This window comes from Oncorhynchus nerka, linkage group LG8 (assembly GCF_034236695.1).
Source record: "Oncorhynchus nerka isolate Pitt River linkage group LG8, Oner_Uvic_2.0, whole genome shotgun sequence".
NCBI classification, from domain to species: Eukaryota; Metazoa; Chordata; class Actinopteri; order Salmoniformes; family Salmonidae; genus Oncorhynchus; species Oncorhynchus nerka.
In genome coordinates, this window is record NC_088403.1 from 47,816,166 (window position 1) to 47,842,792 (window position 26,627).

Sequence of the window (26,627 nt, forward strand, 5' to 3'; positions counted from 1 at the left end):
TTTGCATTCCTTGTGTGGACAAAAGAAAGACACACTGACTGAACCAAATATCATTTACATACGGCATAGGCTACCCAACCTGATCCACTGAAAAAATGTCTAAACTACAGTTGTTGCGTTTATTTTTAAATGAGCGTTTAACGGAGTCTGCTGCTGTGGAGATTTTCGAAGCAGTTGAGAAAGCGGTAGCGGAGTACCAGGAGGAGAATGATCGGCTACGGAGACTGCTGCGGTTCACACCAGAGATACAACTATGTAGAATAGGTTCGTATGTATTTTTTGGGTTTGTAAACACTCATTTGTATTATTTTAGCGATCCTGGTTTATAAGCACGGATATCGATTCTGCCAATGGAGCATGCTTTTGTGGCACTGCCGATATCCGCGGGGTTAAGGGCCAGATAGATAATGAAAACCCTTCTATATATGATGCTTTGATTGAACGTGCTGTCCATTTCGTTTTAGGCTATCAAACAACATTCACAACGACCATGTTTTCCACTTCGTTTCAACCTGTTGTTAAACTGTTTTTCAATTTGAATAATCACAGTGAGGTGAGTTTTAAAATCACGATACTGTTTTGAGGACAAGTGTTTGATGTGATTTTCTATTGCATTTGCATTGATGCAACATGCAGGGGGCACCTTTTGGTTTTAGAAGTGTTAGGGACATAACTTGGCGGGGGGTCTGAGGGTTATCCCACTTTGTGGAGTATCTAAACGCTCATTTCCTGAATTTCGACACAATCTAATATGACCCATGACCCTTCTAGCTGTCTCTATTTAGAACAACAAAAAGTAAGCAAGAATGACAACAGTCATCAAACTATGTAAGATACCGTTATTAAATATGTTTAAGGGAGAATCTGTAGATATACTGAGATGGAAAAAAGAAACACTCTGCCAGAATTAAGCCATTCAACACAAGACCATAATATATATGTCCCCTTTTATGTTTTACATCTCCAGCAGAGGAATGACATTTCTGAGTGCATGATGTTCAGTTTCACTGGCATATAGAAGAGCCAGCAGCATACCACCTTGCTTCTGAAGCTAAGCAGGGTTGGTCCTGGTCAGTCCCTGGATGGGAGACCAGATGCTGGTGTGGTGTTGGAGGGCCAGTAGGAGGCACTCTATCCTCTGGTCAAAAATAAAATATCCTAATGCCCAAAGTGATTGGGGACACTGTCCTGTGTAGGGTGCTGTCTTTTGGATGGGACATTAAACATGACTCTCTGAGAGCATTGAAGATCCCATGGCACTTGTCGTAAGAGTAGGGGTGTTAACCCCGGTATCCTGGCTAAATTCCCAATCTGTCCCTTAAACCATCATGGTCACCTAATAATTCCCACCTTACAATTGGCTCATTCATCCCCCTCCTCTCCCCTGTAACTATTCCCCAGGTCGTTGCTGTAAATGAGAACGTGTTCTCAGTCAACTTACCTGGTAAAATAACAGAACAATAAAATAAATATAGTATGTTCTATGGATGGTCTTACACTGCAGTTACTTATGTTTGAGATTATATGAACATGACTGGGCATTCTAACATCTCTATCCATTCATCATCAATAGTGTTTCCCAGGTCTTCCTCACATTTTTGTTTTACATGTTTCAGTGTCATCGGCGAGAGCCATTATCAACCCTTGATACCGTTTGGAAATCAACTTTAGAGATTTGTCAGACTGCCTTAAAATAGTTTCAATCTTTTGAAGCTTCTTGCTTGTCCAGTGTTTGCCGCACTGAGAGAATAAAGTGTTGTATCTGCAAGAGTTCACCTCTGTGCCATCACAGACTGGTCTTCCCTGGCTGCCTGACCCTGATGAGACCCCTGTCACCATCTGCTCCTTCTCCGATGAGGCTTGACAAAGAATTACCTTGGTGTACATTGATTCTATTCTTGAACAATATAACGGTTCAATAATTGAAATGATCATTATTCCCAGATCCCAGACTGTTGCCTACCCATCAACTCAAGATGGGACATTGTATCCATTTACTGTTATAATGCAAAATTCAGTTGAGCTCCGTAGACTGGTCTTCCCTGGCTGTCTGATTCTGCTAAGACATGATGAGCATAGTGTTGTGTACTGACTGTGCACCATGACATTGAAGCCTGTAGAGCTGTTTATAATGTGTCGGTGAGAAAAGTAGGAAATTAGCTAGGGAAACTTGACAGATCAACGTTACGTTGCTATACTGACTAATAAAAACTCATATTACGTTGAAGAAATGTCAGAATATATCGGGCTTCAATCGTTTGGCCTCTGGTTAAATCGTTTGAATCAGGTCTAGTGATTTGAGGCAAAAATAATAGCTAAAGTTGGTAAGCTAGCTAGCTAGCTAACATTTGGCTAGCTCTAGCTAATGGTACATCATAAAATTTACTTCTGTTGAAACGGGACAAAAAAAGGCTACAAAACATTTCCATACTCACAACAGCTGTTAGATACTGCTACCTGACAGATAGCTAGAGGCTAGCTAGAGCCGAATTGGCTGCTAGTAATGTTAGTTCATTCACTTCAGTCGAGAGGGGATGAAACACTGGCTAACGTAACATGTCAGTTACACTACTACCTCAGCACTGGGAATAAATATTTTTTTTAAATGTCAAACAGCAGTTACCTTGCCAGCTAAATCAGTCAACTAAAGAGTAGCCCGTTTCTGCTCTGTTTGCTTTTACAACTCAGGAAAAAGAAGCACAACACAGACAGCAGCTGCCCCTGGTCATCTCTCCCGTGCTGGTCCTATACGCCAGCCTTTCAGAAGCTTTGCCTTCACACAGCCTGTCCGCATGCTCTGTGGTGTCCCATACGGTCCTAAATCCAGCTGTCTGAAACAGCCTACCCAACCGCTCTGAAGGCATCCGCATGGTCCTAAAGCACACCGGGGCTGTGTTTTTTTTATTATCAGAGTGAGATTATAAAACTGGGGGGGGACAAAAATGCCATTTTAGAATGTGGGGGAGTCGTCATGTTCCCAGTGAAAGTTGCGCCCCTGCATTGATGTCAGAGCGGTTAGAGGGACAATTGAACCCTGAGTAATAGGCTATTAGTGACCTGATGGTTGTTAGCAAGTTGGGTACTACCAACACATGTCCAGAGTTGCTGCAACCTGGTCTCAGAGCATTTTGTATTATTCTGTATGTAAATCCGAGACACTCCATTTAGTATGATATGTTACAAATTACAATTCGTATGCTATGTTAGGAATTTGCTAAATGTACAAAATGTTATGAATTTGAAATAAAAGGTGGCTAATAACGTTAGCTAGGCTAGGGGTTTGGGTCATGAGTGAGGTTAAAGGGTTAAGGTTAGCTAAAAGGGTTAAGTAACATGCGAAGTAGCTAAAAAGTAGTAAGTAGTTGAAAAGCTGCTTATTAGGTCAAATGCTAAAGTCCTCCGTGATGAGATTTGAACTCGCAACCATTTTCTTGCTAGAAGTTCGCGTAACCATCTGTCTTATGTAACAATACCAAACAAAACATATCATACTAATTTTAGTTTCTGGATTTACATTTACTGTGTTATGTCTAGTTTATGAGACCAGGCTGCCAGAGTGTATAAAAGGAGATTGCCACTCAATGGTCATGTGGGCATTTTACTAGGATCATGACTGCTGGTGTGGTGGTAATAAGGTCACCGCAACAGCCCTACTAGATATCCCTGAGGGGTATCATACGAAGCAAGCTATATCTACTCAGGGTTTTCTAAAGCTAACCAGCTTCAGTTAGCTTCACATTCCAGCTCGGGCTTCATCCGCAGGACCCAGGCCCGGGGGTCCATTCAGAAAGTATTCAGAGCCCTTTCCTTTTTCCACATTTTGTTACGTTACAGCTTTATTCTAAAATGGATTAAATAAATGTTTTCCCTCAATCTACACACACTACCTCAATACAAAAAAATATATATACCTTATTTACGTAAATATTCAGGCCCTTTGCTTTGAGACTTGAAATTGAGCTCAGGTGCATCGTGTTTCCATTGATCACCCTTGAGTTGTTTCCAAAACTGTGGTCATTTAAATTGATTGGAAATTATTTGGAAAGACCTGTCTATATAAGGTCACACAGTTGACAGTACATGTCAGAGCACAAATCAAGGAATTGTCCATAGAGCTCCGAGACAGGATTTTGTCAAGGCACAGATCTGGGGAAGGGTACTAAAACATGTCTGCAGCATTGAAGGTCCCCAAGAACACAGTGGCCTCCACCATTCTTAAATGGAAGAAGTTTGGAACCACCAAGACTCTTCCTAGAGCTGGCCGCCCAGCCAAACTGAGCAATCGGGGGTGAAGGGCCTTAGTTCAGGGAGGTGACCAAGAACCCAATGGTCACTCTGACAGATCTCCAGAGATCCTCTGTGGAGATGGGAGAACCTAACAGAAGGACAACCATCTCTGCAGCACTCCACCAATCAGGCCTTAATGGTAGAGTGGCCAGACGAAGCCACTCCTCAGTAAAAGGCACATGACAGCCCGCTTGGAGTTTGCCAAAAGACACCCAAAGACTCTCAGACCATGAGAAACGAGATTCTCTGTCCGGATGTATTTATTTATAGGGGACAATGCACATTAATCAACATCAATATTACAACATCCATGTAAATGTGCCAGGTTTAGTCAAAAGCTCATTTCCACTGCGAATGTATAGCCTACAAAATGAATTGAACGTATAAACAATTGATATATGTGATTAAATAAGTGTCTGTATCACAACACGCATTTTGAAATGGCATTGTGCACTCAGGCATATCTCAAGACTATAAATGTAACCTCTGCTTCTCCTCTCCTTCCCTCCAGATTCCCTGCAGTTCTCTCTTGCTGTCTCTGAAGAGAAGGTTCCCCCTGAGCAGCAGCGCTGTGGGCAGCAGTGGAGCTCCAGTCTGGGGCAGGAGGACTCAGAGCCCACACAGATCAAAGAGGAACAGGAGGAACTCCGGATCAGTCAAGAGGAAGAGCGGTTTCAAGGGTTGGAGGCTGACATCACAGAGTTCAAATTCCCTCCTACCTGTGTGAAAAATGAATGTGATCAGGAGGACCCACTTCAGTCCATGACTGAACAGACTATGGAGAACAGAGAGAGTGACTCCAAACCAGTTGATCTCAAACCTTTTGGGACTGTGACCCACCTAAAGGGTCTCGACATTCCCTTTGACCCTCCAGATAGTCAAAACAATGCCTTCAGTCACAGCTCTGCTACAAGCAGCGACCAAGTAGGACTTAACAGCAGCCCACCATTGGATCTAATTGTGCACAAACTGGCTCACACGGGGGAGAAACTATTTAGCTGTGGTGACTGTGGGAAAAGCTTCAGTCAAAAGGAACACCTAGGGAACCATGTACGCATTCACACAGGAGAGAAACCGTTTAGCTGTGGTGACTGCGGGAAAAGCTTCACTGTCAAGGGGAACCTAACTGTGCACAAACTGGCTCACACTGGAAAGAAACCATTTAGTTGTGGTGACTGCGGGAAAAGCTTCTATCAGAGCCAGGAACTAACTGCGCATATACGGACTCACACTGGGGAGAAACCGTTTAGCTGTGGTGACTGTGGGAAAAGGTTTTATCACAAGATTACTCTAAACCGACACATTCAGACTCACACAGGAGAGAAACCGTTTATCTGTGGTGACTGTGGGAAAAGGTTTTATCACAAGATTACTCTAAACCGACACATTCAGACTCACACAGGAGAGAAACCATTTATATGTGGCGACTGTGGGAAAAGCTTCAGTCAGAAGGAACACCTAGGGAACCATACACTGACTCACACAGGAGAGAAACCGTTTAGCTGTGGAGACTGTGGGAAAAGCTTCAGGCAGAAGGGGACCTTAAATACGCATAAACTGACTCACACAGGAGTGAAATCATTTAGCTGTGGAGACTGTGGGAAGAGCTTCATTCTGAAGGGGTCCCTAAAGATGCATATACAGACTCACACAGGTGTGAAACCATTTATATGTGGAGACTGCGGGAAAGGCTTCTATCTGAAGGGAGACCTAGGTAAGCATATACTGACTCACACAGGTGAGAAACCATTTAGCTGTGGAGACTGCGGGAAAAGCTTCAGGCAGAAGTCGGCCCTAAAGACGCACACACTGACTCACACTGGAGAGAAGCCATTTCACTGTGGAGACTGTGGGAAAAGATTCAGTCAGAATGGGGCCCTAAAGAAGCATTTATTGACTCACACAGGAGTGAAATCATTGTAGCTGTGGTGACTGTGGAAAAAGCTATCAGAAAAGACGCCTAACTGAACATATTCAGACTCACCCAGGAGTTAAACAACATGACTGCTCAGTCTGTGATAGAACATTCGTTACGGCTCATCTGCTGAAGGATGTTAATAATGTCCTCAAAGAAAGAAACCGGGAGGACAAATATACTGTGGGGCAAAAAATGATTTAATCAGCCACCAATTGTGCAAGTTCTTCCACTTAAAAAGATGAGAGAGGCCTGTCATTTTCATCATAGGTACACTTCAACTATGACAGACAAAATTAGAAAAAAAATCCAGAAAATCACATTGTAGGATTTTTAATGAATTTATTTGCAAATTATGGTGGAAAATATGTATTTGGTCAATAACAAAAGTTTATCTCAATACTTTGTTATGTACCCATTGTTGGCAATGACAGAGGTCAAACGTTTTCTGTAAGTCTTCACAAGGTTTTCACACACTGTTGCTGGTATTTTGACCCATTCCTCTATGCAGATCACCTCTAGACGTCTGCATGGAGGAATGGGTCAAAATAGGGTCAAAAAATGGCAGAGGTCATAGCTCCTTGGGAGAGTCTCCATTGGAAAATGTCTGTCCTCGTCTCCTGTCCTCTTCTCCGTGAACCGGAAACTGATAAGTGGTCGACGGAGAAGTGTCATCCAAAACCCATTAGATGAGAAAGCCAGAGGTCCCACTCCAATTACCTTCTCCTCCAATGGGTTTTGAGAAGGAGACAAGGAGTACGCCATTTGAGATCTTCCCATAAGTACCCTTTCAGCAGCTAGCGCGGCATTCTTTCAGAATATGCCACACCCCCTTTGAATCGGGTGTTTTCTCAAAGGAGAAAAACATGCACCCGTTTTAAAACGATACACTACTTATCCTTTTATCCATAAAATGTCTTGCACATCCAGCTAAATTTGGTTTTGATCACTTTACACATTTAATTTGGGATTCTACCCCTGTAGCGCGAGTGGAGAAGGGTAGTCTCATTTCATATGAGCGCATTTCTGTGAATCCCAAACCAGCCCCTTGCCGCTACCTACTCGTACGGAGGGCCCTCCGTTGTCACGTGTTGCTGACGAAACTCCCGAGGATGACTTCCATCGAGTGGCAAGGGGATCAATAAACCCATCGACTTCGGGACACACTAGTGGCTTGAATGATGCGATTCATGTTCCATATTTTAATAATAAAATGCACATGAAATTCAAATGTACAATTGACTAGAAATACTCTAATAGTTAAACGTATCATTTGGGAGGTATTTCATATGTTTTGAGTCAAGCAATGAAATCCAACACAAACAAACACACTTCCTATAATTAGGCAAACTCCAAACATATTTTAGTGCGTGTTGGGGATAGCACTTCACTCTGGAGCCTGCTTGGTTCGAAATGGCAATCAGAGGCTCTAATTAACTGCTACATCCAGGGCAAAATTGTTTACCCTCTTGATGGTGGAGAGAAATGTACGTTTTAAAGTTCATTTTCTGCAATTCTACCATTTTTTTCCCATGGGGTGTAAATAAAATATTGCCGCTTTTAAAGCAAGTTTTCTGTAGGTCTACATTTTTCCATGGAGATTTTGTGTTGTTGCAATTGTATACATTTTATGGAATTCTACATATTTTGCCATGGGCAGAGATACATTTCTGCATTTTTTTAAAGCTTATTTCCAGCAATTCTGCCATGGCTTATGCCATGTAATTATATCTGAGTGACCTAACAAAATCAATGGGGGCCTGCTGGAGGTCATGGCCCCCGGGCACTGCATGTCCAGTCGGTATTCGACCATGATTACTATAAGTTTACATAACTGGCTAGACTAACTTACCAATAAAACATTTTTTTTGCTGACAATTGAGTGACTGTCAGTAACTGACAGAACAAGAGAACTGCTGATGCACAACCAAATTGCAAAACTTACACCTTCTACCATTCTAACTCAACAGTAAGTTAAGACCCTAAGTGACCTTGGATCAATCTAGATGATTGTTTTCAGTTCCTCAGCTTTGGGACACTTGTGCAAATGGAGGGCCAAGGAGAAGGGGGTGATTTGAGATTCAGCTCTTTTCCTCCACTCGCCTCAACTCCTCCATTACTTTTGACATTTTTCAAAGTGGAGAGGCGGCGAGCAAAACTAATTGAGATTCTCCCCTTGAGGCAAATTTGTTTCTTGTGTTCCACAGAAGGTGCATGCTTAGGGGTGCATTTGAACGGTTTTGTGGTGACCACATAGAGAAAGCATTCCCATTATGGCATCTGAGAGCATTGAGGCAATCTCCATTTTGAAGTCGTGAATTTTTCACAATTTGCTGATCCCTCCTGATGACCCGGTTGGACATGATTCCAACAGTTTCATCAAGAGGGATCAGCCAGTAAAGTTGGAAGTTCCACCCAGTTGACTACATTAAAATGGTGGAACCCCTCAATGGCGCTGCCCATGCGAAAACTGCCTTTTGGCCACTCATTCTCTGAGTGACCGTTGTGAGTCACTGCCTTTTCAAGGTGTGTTGCCTAATGTGGATAAAAAAATAGTCCGACCATCATATTGATGCTTACAAATAATGCTCATGCGTGTTCCATTTCATATGTTTGTCTGAGCAAAAGGAATGACACAATTTATGGTAAGAATAGGGAAAAACAGAAATAACATTCATAGTCATACCCATCAAATGCATTTTATTTAATCACTTTTGGTTCTCTTCAAACAAAAAACAAACTATTTACAATTCTTTAGGTATGTTCTTTTTCTGAATGCATTTATGTTACTAAACTCATTCAAAACGTTTAAGTGATGGAATTGAGCTGACTGGGTGAAACAAGGGAAAATATCATTTGATAAATTGGTAAATTAATAATCTCCCCCAGGGGCATCACAATGCCAAAACATCAATAACTTTTGAACTTCAAGGATTAACAGAAAATCTGAAAAATGTCAACAGCTGGAGACTTGACAGACTAACATATGATAACCACCAGTCATTCAACAACAGACTAGAACAATTGGTGGCTACATTTGAAACACGGCTCCCTGCAAACCAGCATGCCACTGGCATCCTTATCTGACCGATGGAATTCAAATAATGACAATACCCTGCTCTCTCTGTCTTCACAAAGTACTTCAGTGACATTTTAGATATTCCCCAATCTGCACTAACCAATACATAAACTGATCCAAACGGACTGAAGAGTGTATTCAAAACCAACCCAGCTAAAACGTAACTTTCTGAGAACCATATGTTTATTAGTTTGGTGAGAGTCTGGTCGTGTTGATTTTGCATATGACCTTCCCACAACTTTCTGGGAACGTTGCAGGATAGTTGCTTGGCTTTGGAGCATTCTCAGCACTTTGTCAAATGTCATTACTTTTAACAGAATGTTTCCTAAAAGTTCAAACATGGTTACATTTAAGTTCAGTTTTGGTAATGTTTTAAGAACATTCTCCAACTGGTTTGACATTGGGAATGTTCTCATAGTTCAGAGAACGTTAAACAACGTTCTTCTGTGGGAATTTCAGTACTTCAGCATAACGTTTCCTCATGGTTCTATTTAAAGTTATGTTCTCATTGTTTAAAACTTCCTATAAAAAACTTTAATGTTCAGAGAACGTTATTTCAAAACATACATCCTGTTCTCAGCGTCACCAAAACACTCTTGTTAAGTGTGTTTGGGTGTGGTGGCCGCACCCACTAATTGGCCACACCTGAGCTTGAGGAGTGCTGTTTCCTTTAAAAATGTGGTCTGTTTAAATAGACTCAAAGGAACAGATTTGTATGTGTAAAAAAAAAAACAATGGCACACTAGCTCCATCCTGATGGCACAGTAGACTAATTCCAGAAGATTATAGGTTCGAATCTCACAGATGCAATGTCACAATTTTTTAAATGTTTGCATCGATTTCCATGTGTCTGATCTGTGCTTGGAGTTTAAACAGTTAACCCCAAATAAGCTAACGGTGCTCTTGAAACGTTCAGTTTCTTATTGAAACTTTCAGTGAAAGTCAAGGAAGTTATTTAAAAAAAACTTCAAGTACCTAGAATTTCCGTTCTCAGTGTTTAATAAAACCTCAGAGGGGAACTTTAAAGGAACCAGAGTAAAACGTTGTAAGAACCTCCCTGCAACCTAAAAATTAACATTCCCAGAACAGGCAAAGTTTTCACTGCTGTACACAGAACGTACATTTTTTTTCTTCTGTTTTACCAGTTAGGAAAGGTATGGCTTCTTCCCACAACCAATTGGAAACAAAAAAAACAACGTTCCCACAACTTCCAAGGAACCAAATGTGCTAGCTGGGTAGAAAGCCAAAGCTAACATATATGGAAAAACCTGAACCACAGTCATATCCTACAACGGAAGTTAATACTTGTTTGTCGGACCAACCAGAACTGATTCTAAATAGGAAAACACTTTCAAAAGAATTAATCCATTCAACCTAACTGACAGGGGAAGTATTGGGTTTCTCCATACGAAAAACAAACTAACAAGTTTCAGAACTGTTCCAAGCACCTTCAGTAGAAGAGAGACAAACCCATTATCAACTGTATAATGGAATACATATAGCAACAAGTATCATAGCCACTCAATCTGTTGAGTAAACCTTGACTCGTATACAGCCATTCAATACCATTAGCTACGGTAGACGCTTCTAATATACAGGGACATAAGTCATTACAAATGGTCAGTAGTCAAATGTTTAGGGACAATTTAGGCTACTCCGAGAACGCCAAGAATAAATATATCCTCCATTTTAAGGTGTGGTAAGCACCAAGATAAAACAGTTGAACATGTTTCAAATCAAGTCTCATAATGTGAATCATTGTGTCAAAATCCTTTCCGTCAAAACATTACTATTGATGGGGTAAATAGTAATATGTAGTCATATCTCAATATCAAATCATTTCTGGGAAACAGTTTAATTACCTTACTGTGATTTCATTGATTTAAAATGGTCAAAAAGAAACAAAAACAGCTTCTTAGCAAAGATCAATTTAGCAAGGACTGTCTGGGAGTGGTCTGAGTGGGGAGGGAAACTAAACTAGCTGTTATTGGCAGAGAGGCTTGGAACGCTTTTTCTTATTGGTCTATGTCACCATGCAGGCGGCAACTCCATCCCACCAAAATAGGTAGTCTTTTCAAATAGCTCTTAAACTAAAAGAGCATTAACATTTTCACAGTTTTACAGTATTATTCAAACCTCAGTGTGGAAATATACTATATATAAAGTCGTTTTTTTTGGGTGCACTGGGCCTTTAACATACCCTTCCAAGTCAGCTCAGCTCCACACTATACTCCAGACTTCTCATTCCTCACCCTACACCAACTACATGTATAGGCATTTAAAACTGGATATCTGAAAAGAAACACTCTTGCTTTCAAAAAAGGCAAACCACCATCATCGTAAGGGGTTTTCTACAGTTCTACTTTCATGCTAACGTGCGATAGATGCTGGACAGAAATAACGTAACATACAACAGTATTGTTAGCCAATAAGACAGTCCTGTCCAAGTAAGTAGAACAGACCTCCCCTTCAAATGCTATTGTCCTTATGTTCTCTTACTGTTTATTGAATATTTAGAGTTTGCCATACAAGGCAGATCTGTACAGTTAAGGCATGTTGAACAGAGAGAAAAGAAAAACAATTAGACCAAAACAAAATACTTTCACGTTATTTACATAGCAGTTTGAACTCAAGTGTGTAGTATTGAGCCTTTCCGCTTGTGTGTGTGTGTGTCATGCAGTGTTTCCCAAACTCGGTCCTGGGGACCCCAAGGGGTGCACGTTTTTGTTTATGCCCTAGCACTACACAACTGATTCGAATAACCAGCGCTTGATGATTAGTTGATTATTTGAATCAGCTGTGTAGTGCACCCCTTGGGGCCTCCAGGACCGAGTTTGGGAAACACTGGTGTAATGACAGGCTCTATTAGTTGTGTGTGTGAATGTGGTTCTAGAAAAGAGCAAGTCTTTTTGAGAATGTGTGCTTGCAATTCTTTTACCAGAATCCAGCTGCGTGTACTGTACACACGAGTAAAGCTCTACGTTTGTGTGTAGTCCACTGTTCAAGTTCCGCTGCTGCTGTGGTTTCTGCTTGGCACTTTTACCACCAGGGGCAGAAAGAAGAGGAAAAGAAAGGTTTGAAGATACAGTACGCTCCATCTCCTTTCCAACAGAGGGCAGCTAGGAACAGTTAGAATCCTGTGGAAAGAGAGAAAGAAGATCTTCATTAGACAACACTGAAAACAGAACTGCGATAAGGACAACATAGCTACCAACATTATACAGTAGATTCACTAAGGAAGAAAAAGTATAAACATTAAATAGTTAAGTGATAATGCCAGAGAAGCCGATGTTTGGAGGATATATTGGCACGGGGGTGCGTTGAGGGCCGGCAAACTGCTACCATATCCTCCAAACACCGGCTTCGAGGGCACTTGTATACAACGGGTTACCAACATATTCAAATACTGATCGACAAACAGTACCAATCAAAAGTTTGGACACCTACTCATTCTTTATTTTTACTATTTTCTACATTGTAGAATAATAGAAGACAAACTATGAAATACCACATATGGAATCATGTAATAACCAAAAGAAGTGTTCTTCAAAAGTAGCCACCCTTTGCCTTGACAGCATTGCACACTCTTGGCATTAAACAACAGTCTTGAAGGAGTTCCCACATATGCTGAGCACTTGTTGGCTTATTTTCCTTCACTCTGCGGTCTAACTCATCCCAAACCATCTCAATTGGGTTAGGTCAGGTGATTGTGGAGGCCAGGTCATCTGATGCAGCACCATCACTCTCCTTCTTGGTCAACTAGTCCTTACACAACCTGAAGGTATGTTTTGGGTCATTGTCCTGTTGAAAAACAAATGATAGTCCCACTAAGCACAAACCAGATGGGATGGCGTATCGCTGCAGAATGCTGTGGTAGCCATGCTAGTTAAGTGTGCCTTGAAGTCTAAATAAATCACTGACATTGTCACCAGCAAAGCACCCCCACACCACCACCTCCATGCTTCACGGTGGAAACCACAAATGTAGAGATCATCCGTTCACCTACTCTGCATCTCACAAAGACACGGCGGTTGGAAGCAAAAATCTCAAATTTGGACTCGGACCAAAGGACAGATTTCCACTTGTCTAATTGGTCGTGTTTCTTGGCCCAAGCAAGTCTCTTCTTATTATTGGTGTCCTTTAGTAGTGGTTTCTTTGCAGCAATTTGACCATGAAGGCATGATTCACACAGTCTCCTCTGAACAGTTGATGTTGAGATGTGTCTGTTACTTGACATCTGGGAAGCATTTATTTGGACTGCAATTTCTGAGGCTGGTAACTTGAATGAACTTATCCTCTTCAGCTAAGGTAACTCTGGGTCTTCCATTCCTGTGGCAGTCCTCATGAGAGCCAGTTTCATCATTGCGCTTGATGGTTTTTGCAACTGCACTTGAAGAAACTTTCAAAGTTCTTTACATTTCCGGATTGATTGACCTTCATGTCTTAAAGTAATGATTGACTGTCATTTCTCTTTGCTTATTTGAGCTGTTCTTGCCATAATATGGACTTGGTCTTTTACCAAATAGGGCTATCTTCTGCATACCAACACAACTGATTGTCTCAAACGCATTAAGGAAAGAAATTCCACAAATGTACTTTTAAACAAGGCACACCTGTTATTTGAAATGCATTCCAGGTGACTACCTCATGAAGCTGGTTGAGAGAATGCCAAGAGTGTGCAAAGCTGTGATCAAGGCAAAGGGTGGCTATTTTGAAGAATCTAAAATATTAAATATTTGGATTTGTTTAACACTTTTTTGGTTACTACATGTTTCCATATGTGTTATTTCATAGTTTTGTTGTCTTCACTATTCTACTGTGTAGAAAATAGTCAAAAGGAGTAGGTGTCAACTTCTGACTGGTACTGTATGTTTATGAAAAACATTATTTTGATAAATGTATTCATACTAGTTCATCCTTCCACGAGATAGTCCCGACACAGATCTAAGTTTGCTACCCAAGCTGGCTGGTCGTTCATTCTATCTGTTAGGAGGTTGCCAGAGACGCGACCCAGTCGTTAAGTCTTTTTGTTCTATATCTATGGACGCGACCCAGTCGTTTGTTCCAAATGTTCAATTGACATACTGGCTGGCAATGTTCTTATCCCTTGCTTGCTAGCTAGCCAACTACAGCTAATCTTTCAGGCACATCAAACAGTGCAGCCAGAAAACTAACTGCATTTCATTTCTTTTACCTGTTTTCCTTTGACATGTCTTTGTATATATCCAAATGATGTCAGCGGATTCATGATTGACTGGCTGAGAAAAGCTGGCCGTCTCATCCTGACACATTCATTACTATGGGACAGCTGGAGATTGAATTTGAATATTGAAGCAATGTTGCAAATGTCGGAGAGACAGACAGCAAGGTTTATACAAAACCAAATGCTCGTCTAAAAGAAATGGGAGATAATGTCTAGATGATTTTTATAGTGGAGATCAAGTTTATAAATTGCCTGGCTGGGCTGATGAGACAGTGGATTGCGCAGTCAGATGGAAAAGAGTAAATAGGCATTTTAACATCATTGATTTAGCCGGTGGTAACTTGTGGAATAGACACCGGCTGGAATGCGGTTTTAACCAAATCACCATTCAGTATTAGACCCACCCGTTGTATAAATATAAATAGACCCTTACCTATATGATGGTTCTCTTCTTGCAGTCACCTTGTAGTTGATCTCCAGGCAGTGGCTAGGTGGCAGAAGGCGGGGGGGCATCTGGGCAGAAGGTCTCCCCGTACATCCATCGTTTGTGTTGTCTCTCCCCTGCCTTCTCCATTGGTTGGTGATTGTTGTTCAAACACCCTGGGCTGGGCTCTGCAGCGGAGTCCATTTTGATGACAGACGATGATCACCAATCAGTCTTGGTAGTCCCTACAGTCCGCAGCTCCATCCACGTTAAGTCCTTTCTTTCGCCATTCCTGATGATAGACAGGGCCACTGGCAAAGTCAAGGGAACTTCCAGGTAGTTAATTTACCTCAGTATTTTCAACAAAAAAAAACATGTTTCCTTGAGGAACATTCACTCTGTTCCTCAATCTGTCTTGAATTTCTTTCATCTGTTTGTTTTTATATCAAGCCTTGTGGTTTTGTCCAAGTTATTTTCAAAAAAAAAAGGTAATACAAAAATATGGTTATGTACAGGAGGAAACCGAAAGTCTTTCGTTTCGGTTTGAATCTCGTTTTCAGTGAGACGGTACTAACTAAAAACTCAAAAAGTTACATTTTCCAACCCTCCCTTTGTACTATAATATTTCTGTGCTCCCGTCCCAAATGTAATGGAACCTCACAGTTAGAAAGTGCATAGTGAGTGTCAGGGCAGGGTGTGAGTGTCGAGGGGTGTCCCCCAGGGATCAGAACGGGTACCCTTTCATTTCCCCTCATTGCAGGGTTAATACACTCCCACTGCACACCCTGAGCCCCCTTAAAAAAGTATAATGATAAAAAGTAAGATATGCTGCTGACACAGTCCAATCAAATGCAATGGTAGATTTGAGGTCAACATCATGTATGTACAGTTTTACAAAATCTTCAAATTTCCTTTATTCTCATCCACCCCTCAAAGATTTGTCCATCTGTCTCTTTTACGTTGGTGGATAAAAAATAAAACTCCAATTTCACTCCAGGGCATTTTTTTCTCTCCTATTAAAGCGATGATATTGTTGTTTCCTTTATTTGTGGTCGAAGTACCAAAAACACCTCTGCCCTGCTTTTTGTTTAAGCTTTATACTTCTTTCAGTAATTGTCTAGTTAAGATAGGCAGTTCAACAACAAAAAAGTAACTAAATGAAACCGGAAGACACACTAATAATGAACTCCCCCAAAACCAAAAAAAACAGACTAACTTTGTTGTTGAATTCTTTCTCCTGCGCTCCTTGAGGATCAGTCAATTCCAAAGAGCCATGCCCACTAAAGGGTCAAAGGGCAAGGATCTTGTCCGTCACATTGTGATGTCACTCCTCCTCCCGCCAAAAGCAATGTACGCCAATGAACGTCCATATTGCAGAAGCACACTCGCAAAACCCCACCCCTACACAAAAAAACTGCACCCACAGAAATCTGTGTTTTGTAAACAACCAAAAATCCAGTAAGGAATAGAAAATAGTCCATTTTATTTCTCATAGTAATATTGTTTTTGTAACAACAGGATTGCAGAGGCAGTGGGATCAACTGTAGCCATCCCGAGTTCTTCCTCGGAGTAAAAAAGAAAAGGTGAAAGACCTCTTCAATCTGAGTTTTTTTTGTTGTTGTTGAAATTATATCCGGTATCATCACATTTTGTCTTTTTTTGGGGGGGGAGGAGGGGAATACATTCAAAGTTTTCTTAAGAAAGAAATAACAAAACGCACTTCACATGGCGGTAATGAAACAAAAACAAATTAAGAAAAAAAAAAGCAGCCCCAAGTGCTTATCATAATCTTAGTCCAAATCTTTTTTTTTCTTCTTTGTATATATTTATATATAAATGTTCATTTATATTCAGAAAAAAGTCACCACCATCATTATTAATAGCAACAACAATAAGTAACACAAATATGCTAACATGTTGTGCACCGTCCTGTACACAGACAGTTTTGATGCCAATCGTTTTGAGCAGAATCTGAAACTCAACACCTTTCACACGCAAGTTAAAGAAAGCCGACAAGGCAACGTGATCACGTCCCAGGAAAACTAAACCGGACTAACCTTACAAAGAAGAAGAGTCATCTTCATCCCCAGGCTATACTACAAATATTAGGATACATGACTGACATGCACATTGACTGTGCAGAGTGCTTAAGAGAATTTCATTTAGAACCTCATCTTTATTTTGGATGTAAATGGAATGTTATACAAGGTTTACAGACCCTTCTTTTTGCAATTTCACTTGGTTTTGAAAAATGTACCCCGGCAGGGATCGACTTCTCGAGCCTGGAGTTCCGGGGCATCCAAAAAACATGAAAAGGATCCAAAAACATCCTTTTACAAACAGAAAAGCGCTCACGTTTTTCATGTTTTGGGATGTCTTGGAACTCCAGAATGAGGCCCAGGAAGTCGATCGCTTCTGGGTAAGTTTCTCAAAACCAAATGAAATTGCAAAAAAATATGTCGTCTGGACCCTTTCTAATAACATGCCATTTACATGAAAAATAAAGATTAGGTCCCTAAAAATAGTTTAATTCTCCTTTATCACAGTACACTCAAAAGTAGTTCATGTCTCAATGGTCATTGAACATTCCCTCCCATTCACCCTTTCAGAGTTCTAAGGCAAAAATGTGCATGCATATACACACACACACAGATAAGTACCTGTAGGGATCACTTATTTCCTATGATTAGTAAAGACACAGGCGTACACACACACACACACACACACACACTAAAGATCCTTACCACTGTCTGTTTGAAACCTCACAGAGGCTCAGAGACCGTGGCTGAGAGAAGACCGCAGGGGAGGGGTATAGCCCATACTCCAAAATCACACAAAAAAAAAAAACAAGTGGTGGTCAACAACATAAAGCCATAATCCTCCTCTACAAATGTACGTGTTTCCACTACGTCTATCTGGGGATGACGAGCTGGTGAGAGGAAGGATGTGTTGTGGGATTGCCCTCTCACTCTCGGTCTCACACACAAGTATTCAAAGAAAGTCCCTCTGTACAAGAGGACAGACGTTCTACTCATGAAATAAAAATAAAAAATGTATCTAATTTGAACCAAATGACATACATCTTGGTAAGCAATGGAAAAAATATATACATTGTGCAGACTAGTATGTTTCTGATACACAGCAGCCCTCACACACACAAAATATTCATCTCTATACCTAACCTCATTTGTTTTTTTATTTTATCTTTCTTTTTTAACACAAGTGCAAATCTTCAAGTTTTCTTTGTATCCATTTTTTTGTAATAGCTTTACTTTTTATATAAATGTATTGTCTTAAAAAAACAAAAAAACAACAACAGTGTTTGTCTTTAAAGAAAAGATTGGTTTTTCTGATAAGGTTTCAAAATAAAGGTCCCCTCTACCTTTGAGTTCCCCCTCCTAGTGAGCCTATCCCACCAACCATTCACCTCACCCTTCCAGTTCAGATTTTCACGTGTATACATACGGCATTGCGTGTAGATTCAACACACACACACACACACACCACACACACCGATTCTGTATTCATAAAAAAAAATGATTCAAACTTAATAATAAAGTGCATTAGTTCAGTTTAAGGTGCTTAGTCTTACAAGTGCCAAGGGATACCCATCACACCCCTTTCACCTCATCCACCCACTCAAGTGAACGATTGAAGAAGAGGAGCCCTACTCTTTTTTTTTGTTGGGGGGGGGCAGTGAAACAATCCCCCCCCCCGATCCCCTAGCAGTGCACATTCATCATCAGGTTTGTCTGATTAGTAGACAGAAGGCCTCAGGTAGTAGCTATTGCCGCTGTTGATCAGATCTGGATCAGTAATCCTCCACCATCTCCATCTCATTTAGGCTCAGACGCTCACCCGCGTTGTGGAACGAGTAGCCTGGAGAGGAGGGGGAGAACGAAAGAAAGAAATGGGGGAGAGAAAGAGAAAAGGAGGCGGCACAGGTGGATGCGGGAGGAGAGCAATTTAGAGAAGGCATCGAGCAACTCAATCAGTTATGACCCAGATCTATGAGCAGCCGAAGAGAACATCCACCAGGCAGGTTTGCAGATTTCTCCAGAGCTGGGTGGTTACAGATCATACTGCGGTGATACATTGTGAAGTGATACGTTTGTAACAAGTGTGCAATAAGTCGTAAGTGTGAATGAGTTGAGGAGGACATGTCTTACCTAGGATGCTGGGGTCAGACTGCAGCATCACGGGCTGTTTCTTCTTCTTCATGCCCCCCTGGGCATCGTACATCCCTCCCTTAGCCATGTGGGCCGCCTGGAACATAGACTGCAGTGCGCTGGGGTTCACGCCCCGCATGGAGTCCTGGAGAAGAGGAATCCAATGAGGTACAGAGAGGAAAGACACACTGGGAGTCTTTCCTTGATTCCTTACATCCGCTCTCCTTGTTCCCACCTCTTCTCTGAGAAACAGGTGAGAGGACGTGAGGAATCAAGGACATGTTTTAGATTTGTAACCACTGTGCCCAGTCGTAGCAGAGAGAAAGGTCTTACCTGCAGAGGGAAGTTGTTCATGGTCAGCCCTGCTACTTCCTTTGATAGCTAAGTGGAGACAGGACGGTAGGAGATCAAAACGAATACAATATGCTATGCACTGAGACATGGCGGGGCACATACAGACGTCATCACTAGAGGTCGACCATTAATCGGCGTGGCCGATTTCAAGGTTTCATAACAATCGGTAGTCAGCCTTTTTGGACGGCGATTATGGACGGTTACATTGCAATCCACGAGGAGACTGCGTGGCAGGCTGACCACCTGTTAAGCGAGTGCAGCATCAAAAGGACCTTGTGGCTGCAAGGCGCCTAGGTAAGTTGCTAGCTAGCATTAAACTTCTCATAAAAAGCAATCAATCTTCACATAATCACTAGTTAACCTAGTAATATCGTCAACCATGTGTAGTTAACTAGCTTGTCCTGCGTTGCATATAAACAAAGAGGTGCCTGTTAATTTATCATCGAATCACAGCCTACTTCAACTACACCAAACTGGTGATGATTTAACAAAAGCACAATCGTTGCACAAATGTACCTAACCATAAACATCAATGTCTTTCTTAAAATCAATACACAGAAGTATATTTTTTTATACCTGCATATTTAGTTAAAAGAAAGGCATGTTAGCAGGCAATATTAACTAGGGAAATTGTGTCACTTCTCTTGCGTTCTGTGCAAGCAGAGTCAGGATATAAGCAGCAGTTTGGGCCGCCTGGCTCGTTGCGAACTGTGTGAAGACCATTTCTTCCTAACAAAGACCGTAATTAATTTGCCAGAATTTGACATAATTATGACATAACATTGAAGGTTGTGCAATGTAACCTCAATATGTAGACTTAGGGTTGCCACCCGTTCGATAAAATACGGAACGGTTCCGTATTTCACTGAAAGAATAAACATTTTGTTTTCAAAATGATAGTTTCCGGGTTTGGCCATATTAAGGACCAAAGGCTCATATTTCTGTGTGTTTATTATAATTAAGCCTATGATTTGATATCTGACTGAGTGGTGGTAGGCAGCAGCAGGCTCATAAGCATTCATTCAAAAAGCACTTTACTTCGTTTGCCAGCAGCTCTTAGCAATGCTTGAAGCACAGCGCTGTTTATGACTTCAAGCCTATCAACTCCCAAGATGAAGCTGGCAATACTAAAGTTCCTATAAGAACATCCAGTAGTCAAAGGTATATGAAATACCAATGGTATAGAGAGAAATATTTGACGCATCATAATTCATATTATTATTTATTTGAGACTAAATTAATTTGATATCATTTATGTATTATATTAAGTTAAAATAAAAGCGTTCATTGTTCATTCATTATTGTTGTAATTGTCATTATTACAATATATATATATATATACATACATATAAAAAAAATTAAAACTTTTAATTTAAAAAAGAAAGACGACAATTCGGCCGATTAATCGGTATCGGCTTTATTTGGTCCTCCAATAAAATCGGTATCGGTGTTGAAAAATCATAATCAGTCGACCTCTAGTCATCACACACACTAATATACTTGAACCACGGACACACTTCCATCATCATAACACTTCATCGGAAGCAGACAGACATACAACCACACACCTGCTCCTGCTGCCTCTTCTGGTTCTGTTTCTGTTTGGCACGGCGCTCCAGGAACTGCTTGGCGAACTCTTTGGCTTCCATGGTGTCTCCCAGGTAGGAGCAGATAAAGTCTAACACCTCGTAGGGAGATTCTACCTCCTTCAGGTATGCCACGATGGTGGACACTATAGAGACACACACACACACACACACGATTGACACAGATTAGAACAGATATGAGAGAGAGAGAAAAGTAGGTAACACTTCACGGTCATAACCATGACACAATATGACATAACTTGTCATAATATGGTCACAACACTCATGACCCATATATTTCCACCTGTTGTGACATATTGCATTGTTTTAGGGCTGGTTATGACACCTTCATAGTGGCAAAACTATTAGTTTTCCCCCTGCCAATAAGTTTCCTTTCGTTTGAAAGTTCATTTCTTAAATCCTTTGTTGTTGTAATGAATTATTTAGTCACGTTTTTGTTCTCCATCATATTTTAAATGACCTGTCGAAAACACACCTTTACGACACTGTCAAGAAGCATTGTGACCATCCTGTGTCTGTTACCTTGGACAAAGAAAAGACACTTTATGACACTGTCAAGAAGCATTGTGACCATCCTGTGTCTGTTACCTTGGACAAAGAAAAGACACTTTATGACACTGTCAAGAAGCATTGTAACCATCACAACCATGTAACCCAGATAGGCCCATCACGGACAGGCCCTTATATCAGTCATCAGTCAAACAGAGTCTTGTCCTGCTCCTGAAACTCGCTCCTGCATTCATCCCAGTCATCAGCAACAGAGCACTGGGGTGGGTGCATGTCTGACATCAACGTGTGCGCAATTACAATGAGAATTTAATATGGTGAATTTGTATTTATTTTTTATATATAAACAAACATACTGTTGACATGTAGGCTATGGTGTGATGGAATGTTTTGCCTTGTGTGGTAGGTATTGACACTTAAGTCCGTGTCATAACCAGCCATAAAATAACCAGCGTGGTAGGTAATGACATTTATGTAGGTGTCATAACCAGCCATAAAATAACCAGCGTGGTAGGTAATGACATTTATGTAGGTGTCATAACCAGCCATAAAATAACCAGCGTGGTAGGTAATGACATTTATTTAGGTGTCATAACCAGCCATAAAATAACCAGCGTGGTAGGTAATGACATTTATGTAGGTGTCATAACCAGCCATTAAAATAACTAGCGTGGTAGGTAATGACATTTATGTAGGCGTCATAACCAGCCATAAAATAACCAGCGTGGTAGGTAATGACATTTATGTAGGTGTCATAACCAGCCATTAAAATAACCAGCGTGGTAAGTAATGACATTTATGTAGGTGACATAACCAGCCATAAAATAACCAGCGTGGTAGGTAATGACATTTATATAGGTGTCATAACCAGCCATTAAAATAACCAGCGTGGTAGGTAATGACATTTATGTAGGTGTCATAACCAGCCATAAAATAACTACAGGTCTAAATATATGTGCCATGGCAGTGTTATAACAGGTTATGACAACTGTTTTGACATGGTTATGACTGTCATAACGTGTTATGACACTGGGTGTCAAGTAAAGTGTTACCAAAATGTATTATGGACAAAAGGCAAAAGTCATGTAGATAAGAGTTCGGGGATTTAGAGAGTGAGGGAGAGGAGAGGTGAAAGCATAGACAGCAGGGTTGTGAGTGTTTCCCATCCAGCGAAGAGGACGACCGTTCGGGTTAGGAGGTGACGGTCTCAGGGGAAAAGGAGTTACAGAAGGTGTGTTTTACCATCCCGTTGGGAGGAGGAGTTGTGACATCATAGGAAGAGCTAAGGAGTTACAGAAGGTGTGTTTTACCGTCCCGTTGGGAGGAGGAGTTGTGACATCATAGGAAGAGCTAAGGAGTTACAGAAGGTGTGTTTTACCGTCCCGTTGGGAGGAGGAGTTGTGACATCATAGGAAGAGCTAAGGAGTTACACAGAAGGTGTGTTTTACCGTCCCGTTGGGAGGAGGAGTTGTGACATCATAGGAAGAGCTAAGGAGTTACACAGAAGGTGTGTTTTACCGTCCCGTTGGGAGGAGGAGTTGTGACATCATAGGAAGAGCTAAGGAGTTACACAGAAGGTGTGTTTTACCGTCCCGTTGGGAGGAGGAGTTGTGACATCATAGGAAGAGCTAAGGAGTTACAGAAGGTGTGTTTTACCGTCCCGTTGGGAGGAGGAGTTGTGACATCATAGGAAGAGCTAAGGAATTACAGAAGGTGTGTTTTACCGTCCCGTTGGGAGGAGGAGTTGTAGGCTTGGGTGTTAGGAGGTGAAGGGAGTGACGGAGGGAGGTAACTGTCTCTTAACGTCCAGTGTAGGTGATGTTGAGGGTTAGGAGGTGGTGGTGGTGGTGGGGGAGTAACAGAAAGAGGTCAAGGTTCTTACCGTCCAGTGGGGAGGAGGTGTTGTTGGCTTGGGTGTTGAGGGCATGCAGCATCTGTTCACACCAGGTGGTGAACCCGTCCTGAGGCGTCTTGATGCCCTGCAGCAGCTTCAGCAGCTTGTCCTCCTCATCCGTACGCTGCTTCCTACGACTTAACATATACTGCTCACTACAGGGAGGGAGAGGGTGGGGGGTGGGGGTTAAATACACACGCAAACATACCGACAGTCACATAAACCATTTACTGCTCACAAGGACAGAGAGAGGGGGTATTTAAATACACACGGCACCCAAGGAGAGACATTAAAGGGCACACAAAAACTCAGTGAGCGTTTGAATATAGATCGAGTTGGAGAAAGTCCGGGGGGTGGACGACAAGGGAGCAAATAGGACAGACAGGGAGAGAGAAAGAGGGAGAGACGGAGAGTGAGATCAAGGCTTTCGGGTGCATGTATAGCGAGAGCTCTACTGAGAGGTGTTGTTCTCATCTACCTGAGTGAGGGGCTGCTGCGGCTGTTCTTCAGACCCTGCATGCTGCCACCTCTGGACTGGTTCTTCACCGCCTCCTCCCACAGACCCATGGCCCCTCCGCCTCCAGCCTTACCCTCCATCCCCCCTCCGCCTCCCCACAGGCCTCCTGGGACAGCACCTCCGTCCCCCCACTGACCCATGGACATGCCTTGATGCTGAGGAGAGAGAGGAGATGGAACAACAATATTAGACCAGAGTGGACAAGGAACCAACAGAAAGCATCCAATGTCATACTAATGCATTGTACCGTGCCTACAAGCATTTCCACAGCCTCTCATTGTGAGTGCTGTATGTGGGAGTGTCAGCACTCGGTCTCATTCTTCCCATTCTTTGGATGACATGTTTGTGCTTGCACAGTCTGTGGCTTCCTATTCGAGTAGTCTTTCTCAAGCCGAGTGAATCCCAGATATTCTGAAGAACACTGTACACGTGGGCGCATATGCTATTATACTACTTTGCGGTCTTCTCTGTGTGTGTGTTTTAGTAACTACTCACGCGTTCCCTCTGTTGCTGCTGGGCTCTCTGCTGCTGTTTGAGAAGCCTCTCGGCTTCCTGCATGTCCAGCAGACTGAGGCCCTTGGCCCCTGGCTTGTTGAGGCCCCCAGTGCCCCAGCCAGACCCCACCCCGGAGGCTGAGCCCTGCTGAGGGGCCTGCTGGAGCAGCTTCATGATCAGCTCCTGTTGCTGGCGACACTGGAGGGGAGGGGAGAAACACACACACAGCGTGAGGGTACTTTATGTACAAGATAGGATGGAAATCCAAAGATACATAGACATGCATTATACCCCCCCCCCCCCCCCACACACACACACTATCAAGACACTATCAAGAAAAAGAAAATAAAAAAACATGTCAAAGTACTCAACACCCTCTAAAACAGTTCAGGTAAAATCTTCCGATTTCATCAGCTCTAACATTGTACTCACCTGTTTGCGTCTGAAAATCTCCTCCTCCTCCCTCCTCTTCTGCTCCTCCTGCTGCCTCCTTTTCTCCTCTCTCCTCTTGCGCTGCTCCTCCTCTTCGCGCTTCGTCCTGAGTTCAGCCTCCCTCCTCTCCTGCTGGAGCTGCCATAGGGGTCAGAGGTCAATGTGGAAGACCACTAGGTCAATACAGACTGAGCTATTTCAACACATTTTCCATGGGAAAAATACCCCTAATCGAATTTTTTTTATAAAAAGGGCCAGAATATACAGTGCAATCGGAAAGTATTCAGACCCCTTGACTTTTCCACATTTTGATACGTTACAGCCTTAGTCTAAAATTAATTGAATAGTTTTTTCCCCCTCATCAATCCACACACACGATACCCCATAATGACAAAGTAAAAACAGGTTTTATTTACAAATAAACTAAAACATGTCACATTTACATAAGTATTCAGACCATTTACTCAGTACTTCGTTGAAGCACCTTTGGCAGTGATTACGGCCTTATTGGGTACGACGCTGCAACCCTGGCCCGCCTGTATTTGGGGAAATTCTCCCATTTTTCTTTGCAGATCCTCTCAAGATCTGTCAGGTCAGATGAGGAGTGTTGCTGCATAGCTATTTTCAGACCTCTCCAGAGATGTTAGTCCAGGCTCTGGCTGGGCCACTAAAGGACATTCAGAGACTTGTCCCGAAGCCACTCCTGTGTGTCTTGGCTTTGTGCTTAGAGTTGTCTTGTTGGAAGGTGAACCTTCGTCCCAGTTGGAGGTCCTGAGGGCTCTGGAGCAGGTTTTCATCAAGGATCTCTCTGTACTTTGCTCCATTCATCCTTCCCTTAATCCTGACTAGTCTCCCAGTCCCTGCTGCTGAAAAACATCCCCACAGCATGATACTGCCACCACCATGCTTCATCGTAAGGATGGTGCCAGGTTTCCTCCAGACGTGACACTTGGCATTCAGGCTAAAGAGTTCAATCTTGGTTTCATCAGACCAGAGAATCTTGTTTCTCATGGTCTGAGAGTCCTTTAGGTGCCTTTTGGCAAACTACAAGCGGGCTGTCATGTTCCTTTTACTGAGGAGTGGCTTCCATCTGGCCACTCTACCATAAAGGCCTGATGGGTGGAGTGCTGCAGAGATGGTTGTCCTTCTGGAAGGTTCTCCCATCTCCACAGAGGATCTCTGTCAGAGTGACCATCGGGTTCTTGGTCACCTCCCTGTTCAAGGCCCTTCTTCTCCGATTGCTCAGTTTGGCCAGGCGGCTAGCTCTAGGAAGAGTCTTGGTGGTTCCAAACTTCTTCCATTTAAGAATGATGGAGGCCACTGTTCTTGGGGACCTTCAATGCTGCAGTCATTTTTTGGTACCCTACCTCAGATCTGTACCTTGACACAATCCTGTATCGGAGCTCTCCGGACAATTCCTTTGACCTCATAGTTTGGTTTTAGCTCTGACATGCACTGTCAACTGTGGGACCTTATATAGACAAATGTGTGCCTTTCCAAATCATGTCCAATCAACTGAATTTACCACAGGTGGACTCCAATCAAGTTGTAGAAACGTCTCAAAGATGATCAACAGGACATACCGAAGCTTAATTTTGAGTCCATAGCAAAGGGTTTGAAAACTTAAGGTATTTCTGTTATTTATTTTTAAATAAATTTGCAAAACATTTCTAAAAACCTGTTTTCACTTTGTCATGATGGGTTGTTGTGTGTAAATTGTTGAGGAATTTGTTTCATTTAATCC

At 42.1% G+C, this 26,627-nt stretch overlaps 2 protein-coding genes across 5 annotated transcripts in view; one reads left to right on the forward strand and one right to left on the reverse strand.

The window, feature by feature from the left end:
* The first annotated feature begins 2 nt into the window (after positions 1-2).
* On the forward strand, positions 3-7,771 carry LOC115133460 (gastrula zinc finger protein XlCGF57.1-like). Its single transcript, XM_029666708.2, has 2 exons — positions 3-264; positions 4,799-7,771. Exons 1-2 carry the CDS (start codon positions 96-98, stop codon positions 6,208-6,210), a joined length of 1,581 nt encoding a protein of 526 aa, XP_029522568.1. The 5' UTR covers positions 3-95; the 3' UTR covers positions 6,211-7,771.
* A 1,114-nt stretch (positions 7,772-8,885) lies between these two features.
* LOC115133462 (GRB10-interacting GYF protein 1-like) overlaps positions 8,886-26,627 on the reverse strand; it is a 42,288-nt gene continuing 24,546 nt past the window's right edge. For all 4 annotated transcript variants that reach the window (XM_029666714.2, XM_029666712.2, XM_029666709.2 and 1 more), the window contains 9 exons: positions 24,884-25,021; positions 24,452-24,649; positions 23,918-24,111; positions 23,428-23,594; positions 21,000-21,163; positions 19,411-19,458; positions 19,078-19,222; positions 14,918-18,787; positions 8,886-12,418 (listed from right to left, as the gene is read on the reverse strand). In XM_029666714.2, the coding sequence (XP_029522574.2) occupies positions 18,720-18,787; positions 19,078-19,222; positions 19,411-19,458; positions 21,000-21,163; positions 23,428-23,594; positions 23,918-24,111; positions 24,452-24,649; positions 24,884-25,021 (1,122 nt within the window). In that variant the 3' untranslated portion in view covers positions 8,886-12,418; positions 14,918-18,719. The remainder of the gene's footprint in view (positions 12,419-14,917; positions 18,788-19,077; positions 19,223-19,410; positions 19,459-20,999; positions 21,164-23,427; positions 23,595-23,917; positions 24,112-24,451; positions 24,650-24,883; positions 25,022-26,627) is intronic.